Source organism: Sphaeroforma arctica (genome assembly GCF_001186125.1).
Source record: "Sphaeroforma arctica JP610 unplaced genomic scaffold supercont1.257, whole genome shotgun sequence".
In the NCBI taxonomy this organism is placed as follows: domain Eukaryota; class Ichthyosporea; order Ichthyophonida; genus Sphaeroforma; species Sphaeroforma arctica.
In genome coordinates, this window is record NW_014040301.1 from 72,582 (window position 1) to 80,783 (window position 8,202).

General features: G+C 42.4%; 2 protein-coding genes and 1 non-coding gene across 3 annotated transcripts in view; 1 reads left to right on the forward strand and 2 right to left on the reverse strand.

Annotated features, from left to right (window-relative positions):
* SARC_04521 (hypothetical protein) overlaps positions 1-839 on the reverse strand; it is a 7,780-nt gene extending 6,941 nt beyond the window's left edge. The window contains exon 1 of the mRNA XM_014301649.1: positions 295-839. Within this exon, the coding sequence (XP_014157124.1) occupies positions 295-799 (505 nt within the window). The 5' untranslated portion in view covers positions 800-839. The remainder of the gene's footprint in view (positions 1-294) is intronic.
* A 607-nt stretch (positions 840-1,446) lies between these two features.
* Positions 1,447-1,520, forward strand: SARC_30089. Its single transcript has one exon. It is a non-coding gene; the product is annotated as a tRNA-Val (tRNA).
* Positions 1,521-1,853: 333 nt separating this feature from the next.
* Positions 1,854-8,202, reverse strand: part of SARC_04522 (STE/STE20/FRAY protein kinase) — a gene marked incomplete at its 5' end in the record, with an annotated part of 25,772 nt that continues 19,423 nt past the window's right edge. The window contains 8 exons of the mRNA XM_014301650.1: positions 1,854-2,359; positions 2,781-2,916; positions 3,343-3,621; positions 3,909-4,030; positions 4,621-4,722; positions 5,004-5,163; positions 6,217-6,340; positions 6,588-6,749. Coding sequence (XP_014157125.1) covers positions 2,234-2,359; positions 2,781-2,916; positions 3,343-3,621; positions 3,909-4,030; positions 4,621-4,722; positions 5,004-5,163; positions 6,217-6,340; positions 6,588-6,749 — 1,211 coding nt within the window. The remainder of the gene's footprint in view (positions 2,360-2,780; positions 2,917-3,342; positions 3,622-3,908; positions 4,031-4,620; positions 4,723-5,003; positions 5,164-6,216; positions 6,341-6,587; positions 6,750-8,202) is intronic.

Genomic DNA, 8,202 nt, shown 5'->3' on the forward strand with positions numbered 1-8,202 from the left:
ATATATATATATATATATATATATACATATATTTATATATATGTATATATATATATCTGTATTTATATAATATGTATATATATATATATATATATATATATATATATATATATATATATATATATATATATATATATATATATATATATATATATATATATATATATATATATATTAGACTATACTACAGGCGCACAGAAATATTCCCATAAGGATGCATAAAAGTGATTCGAGAAGTGTAGATCGCACTTTACACCAACACTACATAAGCTAACGCAAGCAATACGAACATACGTCTCCCATTGGTATTTTGCAAACGCTCTCGCTTCGCTTCCTCGGCTCTTTCTTTGTTCATGGTCGAATACCTCTCCTTCAGATTCTTCAGAAACTTCTTTCGTTTTGCTAATCTTTCCTCACTATTAACTACTTTAGATGGCGGAAGGCCAGCTTCTAAGACCTCATCCACGCTCTCCTTCTTTTCTTTAATCTTCTCATCAACCACAGCCTGTGCTGCTGCTGAGTATGTGCGTGAAGCTAAGCCATAATTGATCCACGCGTGCGTGCTTGCCAGGGAGTATGTACTGATATTCAAGTAGGGATTACTAAACGCATAAATCGGGCTCAATTTCGACCGCCGTGATATGAGACTGTCGGATGCTATGACTGATCTACATTTCTGAGTATGTATTGTGCGCGACGGAAGTGCACTGACTCCGTTGCCACCGTGTAGGATTCGTCGTGCTTCACGTGCTGTAGTCGTTCTTGATCTGGACAGCCATGCCCTACTCGTTTGAAGCATGCTCTTACTACACAAACACGTATACAACAGTATGCCCACGCACTTATGGCGCATCGAATCGTTTGAAAGTGTTTATTATCGTAGTCGATGTTCACAGAAATTGTAATAAAACCCTTGACCACCGCATTTCGGACGACGGACGGCAGCTGGTAGAACTGGATTTACTAGTCTCATTACTATTCATTAGAGAGAGTGCCGAGAGTGCCCTTCTATGGCTTTTTTTAACTCGAAATCAGAAGGAACATAGCCTGACACCCTGACCCAAATGACCATACACCTTGACCTGAACTATTAGGACTCTTTGCTAGCAGGACTGTTGAACTCTATCAGCACCTTGGGCTACGTATTATTGTAAATAGGTCACGTAGCCTGACCTTTTAGCCTGACCTAAATTCCTAATAAAGTCTCCTGGCCTGGCCATTTCGAGACTCTTGACCCGATTTGTTAGGTCTCTTGGCCTGACGCCCTGACCTATTATTCTTTTTTAGGGGGAGGCTACGAAAAAAGAGCTATATACAAATACACAATAAAAACTGCTTTTGGCAAACGGGACTCCAGGAGTATTCGGGTTGAAATGACATATTGAAAAATAAATCTACTTATTGTTGCAAGTTAAAGATGAATTAGTACATTGAATCCAATCACGTCTCCGGATGGTCTAGCTGGTTATGACGGTTGCTTCACACGCAACAGGTCGGCGGTTCGACTCCGCCTCTGGAAATATTTTTCAGTTGATGAACAATGACTAGCCCTGACGCTTGAGCCGAAGTAAAGATGATAGGCTCTACTCACCACCATGTGATTGGCAGGCAAAAACCTACGCAAACCGGAAATCCAGACGCGTGATTGAACGTCCTCTACATCTAAAGCACATGTCCCTTTCCTGCAAGGTTAACGAATCGATACTTGTCAAAAAAAATTTCTCGAATTGGTATAGCACGACCAGCTAAGGCAAATACAATACATTTCACCACCGTGTCAACACGCGAACTTCTCATATCAAGCATCTTACGGAAGCCCAAAAAAAAAGTCAAGGCGCTAATGCCTAGCAAAGTTTTCGAAATTTAGTATTTTTTTTATAGATATTAACCTAGATTTGGTTTCTATGAGTTCCAATCCGCAAGTCACCGCTGGCGAGCTTCCTATTGTGTGAAATAATTGGTGAACCATAAGCGTCTCCCTCCCTTTTCAGTGCGCACGAGTGCCAACTCAGTTGTGCGTGCTCCAGCTCCGTAAAGTTAGGTACACAAATTTCCCACTACTTTAAATTCTTTAATGGCCAAGGCACGTACAATCGCAAGCAATATCCCTGCCACAAATGTGCGGGGGCTTAGTACTGCATCCAGTATCTGATCATGTTCTTTCGTACGCCATGCTTGGAAAATCCTCCTGAAGGACAACTGTATCATTATTTGGCAGCCGAGCGTCTTAGTATCATTCCCTTAACAGCAGAGCGTATCCCATGAGCGTTTCTTCATCAAAATCTGCACCATCGGGTGGCATACTAACGCGGAATTTAGTCTCTTTCGCTCGGGCGTCCCCAAGTAATTTTTCAATAGCCTGGTGGGAGTAAGAGTTGTGGTCGGGTAACGCCCGTTGATTAGTTGATATGCAAGCGCATGCGCACGCGGAGAAATTGCAGTGGAAGGAAGCTGATTGTAGCTATGGAAACAAGCTCATATATCGACTAGGCTTTGATTTAGCCGACGTAAGAAGTTTTGGTGCTGCTGCTAAACGATATAAAAAAATCCGCGGTATATATCCAGATGTCTTATATATACTTGATGATAGTATGGCATAAGTAATATTCACAGTTGACTTTTGTGCCAAGGATAAGGGCGACAAGATAGCCTCGCAAAATGTAACTTCCCATTTCAGACACTAGTTCATTCTCAATCACTGAAACACCAACAAACAATGGATTGAGGACAACTCCCTTTCAAAGCATTCTAGTATATCTGGTCAAGATCGAACAACATGCCTTCTGTACACTCTGTCCATCGTCTTCTCGCACGAGCTGTGCATCGACCAGTTCCGTGGCAATCAACTCGGCCGTATCAGTATGCGTATCAAACGGAAACTCAATATCCTTAAGCTGATTCTCTCGATCGCGCATTCTGTTTTCAGGAAAACAATAGAAGATTTCAGCAACATGAAGAGAACCTAACCATGACCGTTTTTTGAGGGTCCCCTTGCTTCGGTTTACAAAAAAACTAATCAGAACAATGCTAATACAGAATAATTATGCACGTTAATATATAGGTAAACTATAGCCGCTAATATCCAACACTAGCGCAAGTGTAGATGGAGCGACCCATGAGATTATTTTTGAATTATCTCAAAGTATATGTCGAGCTAAACCACGAAAATGTTCTCCCTCTGTGCCAGGTGACAATCGAAATAATCACCGATCCTATGCAATCGCAAAACAATCATAAAACGTCCTCTAGTCTTCATCAATTAAAAATTACTATCTTCTTCATTCACACATCGGTACCCCCAAAATATACCACTCATTAACTGCCCCTCAACACCATACACACCTGAGCTTGAAGTTGAACTGTGTTTCTAAACTCTCCTGTTGTGGCGAACTAGGGCCGCCGTCGAATGGAGCGCCCTCCTCATCGCCGTCATCCCAGTCCCATCGGTCCTCTTTGTCTTTGGCCTGGTCTGCGCCACCGGCGTCCCTCCGACTGGCTTTGTCTGAAGATTTGTTTCTGTCCGCTAGTGGTGGTAACTGGGCCATAAGACTTGTGAGCAGGTAGTCCTTGCCTTTAGATAGACGGAAGAACGAGTGCTTTAAGAGGTCGTCTGCGGTAGGTCTGTTTAGAGGGGGAGAAGGGAAGATATACATATCAAGGAGGAGAAAGGGATGTATATGTATGTCGTAATAGAAGTAGCTCTGCCCGTTAGGAGTGGTCACTGGGGCGTGAAACTGGCGAGCAATTAGTTTGTACTTAATCACAAAAAGAACACAAGCGCTATAAGGAAGTCGACTGCATTGTGCCTTCTTAGGGGAGGAATATAAAGGCAGCGATACACTTCAAAATGGATCTGGCAGCTCGTATTGGTAGCTCGGCTTAGCACAGTGGAATTGATGAACACTCACCTTTTGTTGGGATCCTTCACCAGGCAGGAGTCAATCATTTTCTTGAATGATTTCGAATATCGCGAGTGCTCTCCGTTGATTTGCAGCGTGGGAGGATCATTCTGAAGTGTCAGCATGAGCACCTGTTCACGAGTAGCGGCCGGTTGCAGTGCATGAGTAAACCAGTGCAACAGAATATCTGCCGACCGGAGTGGCACGTACGGCAATACAGGCAGGCTACATTCACCCTCGTTCTCACTAGGGGTGTACCTACGACACGCGGTCCTTAACATTGAACAGCTCTTTGGCAGTGCCGGGAAACTACGCGCAGTTTTTATCGCCTATAACCTTACGTATCTGCGCTGATGTTCAAGGGCATGCGTCTGCCAACCGTCACGCCCATGCAAACTGTCGCAGTGGACGTCACCAAAGACTACATCACTACAGTGCTCTACCGTAGCAACAACAAGACTATACATCACAGAAAACACTTCACTACCCACACAACGAAGCCACGCGGCACAGCGACCAGACAAAAAAACAAGAAAAAAAACATAGGTGTGTCAATGTACCATAGTATCATTATAAACAAGACACGCAACTATGCAACACGGCGATTTCAAACATCTGGACAACCGCATACCTAGAGACAACGAATACTGTCATAGTTAGAACAATGATACGTACCACAGCGACCACAGGCATACTACGAACGAATTCGTGCACCACACACCTTCATCGGCGGGTAACGTGCATACGGCGCGTGCCCGGTTGCTAGTTCGATGGCTGTGATACCAAAGCTCCAAATGTCAGCTTTTGTGTTGTAACCAGAAACCTGATGATTTTTTGGAGTGAAGTGCGATATTGGGTCGAATAACTTCCATATAGCAAGTCTCGAAGTGCGGACGGCAAGGGCGTATACAGACTATCACATTAGACTACAAACAAAGCATCCAAAAATGGCCGTACAAGTCTGATCAGACCACCCACACGACCGTAAGTATCATTCTTCACCTTCTTACCCAAAAGTATAGGAGTATGGCAGTGTGGTAGTGTGATGGTTGAGGTAATGAGGTAGTATGGTACAACCCACAATCATACTGCACCACAGCATACCTGCTCCATGACTTCCGGAGCCATCCAGCAGGGCGTGCCCACAAAGGTCTGTCGGTTGTCTTTGCGCTCTCCTCCCTCTACCAGCCACGACGACACCCCAAAGTCACCCAGTTGTACTGTCCCGTCTGTGTCAAGGAGGATGTTTCCAGCCTTGACATCTCTATGTATGTGGGTGCATGGGGCATGTCAATGGAAAATTTAGCATCCGTACGCATATACGCATCACCACACACAGTTAGTCGAGGACGGAGAGCTTGTACCGGAGTATGGTTACATATGAGACCTGCCGTAAGAATCCCATCTTGAAATTTCAGCTTTGGGTCACAATCTGTCGCCCGTCAACTGTGGCTTGATGTACTGTCTGATGCAATTGTTTCTCGAATGCACAGACCACAATAGATAGAGAAAATACACGCCCTCGCAGATTGCGCACACGAATCGAGAAATCGAGCGATCGAGCGCATTTGGTGATCGAAAAATACGAAGGTACGTATATGGAAGAAACGCAATAAATGTATCTATCTTGTCTACTCCCACGACGGGTGCCCTCGTGTATGCTAATACACAAGCATAGAAAGATAACACATGAAATCCCAATTCTACGAAGACCCGTGCAGGTCACGAGTGATCGCAAGAATACTACACTTTCTCTGCACCACGTAGGCTGTCTCTTAAGATCGCATCTGATTTGCACGACTTGGGCCATGTGATCCCTTGTCCATCATGTTATTTCCGTCTCACTCGAGAACTCCCCAGCCGCGATATTGATCCTTTCGCAAGACATTCGGGCACACATGCGACGCACAACAAACATTACACACGCACCACAACCCAACGCAAGCAAGCAAGCGTACACACACAAGAACAAGAACCAGTAGTGAAACTGAAGTATATCTCCCAATTTGAAATATACCGTCATATTGGGAAAACTATCGGTGGACACCAAATTGAACCACCGATCGAAAACAGCCACACACTGGTGCGTGTGGCGCTATCTCACACCACAATGCGCGACACACAGAGCGGGTGTGGTATGGTGTGAAAATGATGTGACCACTCGTGAGGCATATATAGCTACTGTGAGTGCCGGTGAGGATGAACGAGATATGCCTATTAGCGTTAGCTCTTAGCGTTTGGTTAGCTGAGCTCTTGTTTGAGCAACACGGCCCGCGGATCTGAAATGTTTCACGATGGTCGAAAGATTGGTACACACCTGTGTATCTGCCCGTTCTTATGAAAATAGGCCAACGCCTTCAGTATTTCCTTTAGTATCGAGGCGATGATGACCTCCTCTAACCCCTGAGGCGACACCCATCGCATAATGTCCAGGGCCGAGCCTTAAAATAGAATAGAAAAGGACAATATATGAGTACATATCGAGGCGTTTCCACCAAGCCGTCTACGGTGGTTGTGACTGAATGCGTAGAAGAAACTTCCGTAAGCGTAGAACTTGCACAAACTCCATATCCTAGACCAAATGGGATATGTAAAAACGCTCACACATATGGGCAACAGGCGGATGACGTGTGGAAGGACATGCACGCACAAATAATCCACAACAACTGACGCACACGACACACACACCTCCACTTAGCAGGCGCATAACTAGCCAGAGCTCTTCTTGCACAACAAAGGATGTGCGGTATGTCACCACATTGGGGTGGTTGCATTGCATCATGACGGCGATCTCATTCTGAAATGTGATTGGGCAGGGCAGTGTGACCAGAATCAATATATACAAAGAATCTACATCATAGAAGCTGTTCAAATACATCATACGAGCTGCTTACATACATCATAAGAGCTGCTCACATACATCCACAAGAATTGCTTACATACATCATACGAGCTGCTTACATACATCATAAGAGCTGCTTACATACATCATAAGAGCTGCTTACATACATCATAAGAGCTGCACACATACATCACAAGCGCTGTTTGCCTACGTACATGAAAATGGGCGGAACGACCCAATTTGACATTTTAAACCAACATGCCAGTTCTCGATGTATGGAAGTCTCGTACTTGGATTTGAATACACGATGAAATTGTGATCGCTATTAATATGACGTGTTTAAACTTTCCTCAGAAATAAGTAGATGGAAAAAATTATACGAGTACAAGCACAAGAAAAATTGGGAAATGTTTACGTATACGCCTGCATATACATTAATAAACTTGGAAGTGCCGGTATTGGTACAAGTAATATATTAAAATTATAAGTCGTCATATACGTCTTACAAACACATAAAGAACACGGACATAGACTTTCATCGACGAGTTAGTTATACACACACGAACAAACACACATAAACATATATATATATAAATATATAAATATAAAAAGAAATATATACCAACACACACAGACACATACATATATATATATACATGCATATGAATATATAGGCATAGATGGGTACATATATACATACATACATATACATATACACAAACACCTACCCACCCACCTACACACATATATACAAAGGTATCGACATACTCACACTCACACCTTCACACACACATATATATATAAATATATAAATGCACTCACACACCCACATCCACACTCCCCCCCCCACCACATATATATAAACAGACTCACACTCAACCACCCACACACCCACACACATTTATATATATATATATAAATATATATATATATCATATTATATATAAATATATATAGGATTTGTGTATGTCTATGTTTATACACACACACACACACATATATATGAATATATACATATATAAATAAATAATATATATATATATACACTTACACACTTACTCTCTCTCTCTCTCTCACACACACATATATATATATCTATACATAAATGAACAAATTTATAGACTTACACATGTGCAGATTTGATATATACAAACAAATATGCTTCGTTTCGATTTAAAAAATGAATACACACGCAAAAACGTAAACACACACACACGCGCGCATATATATATATATATATATATATAAATATACTGTATAACCACTCGCATTCACACACATAGACACGAACAAAACATACGCATATATATATATATACACACAGACACTCACACACACACATATATATACACATAAATACATATCCTTGTAATGTATTTGTATATTCAAGCGTGTATACAATGATATTCTATACATACGACCACGTACATATACACAAACGTAAACACACACACACACACA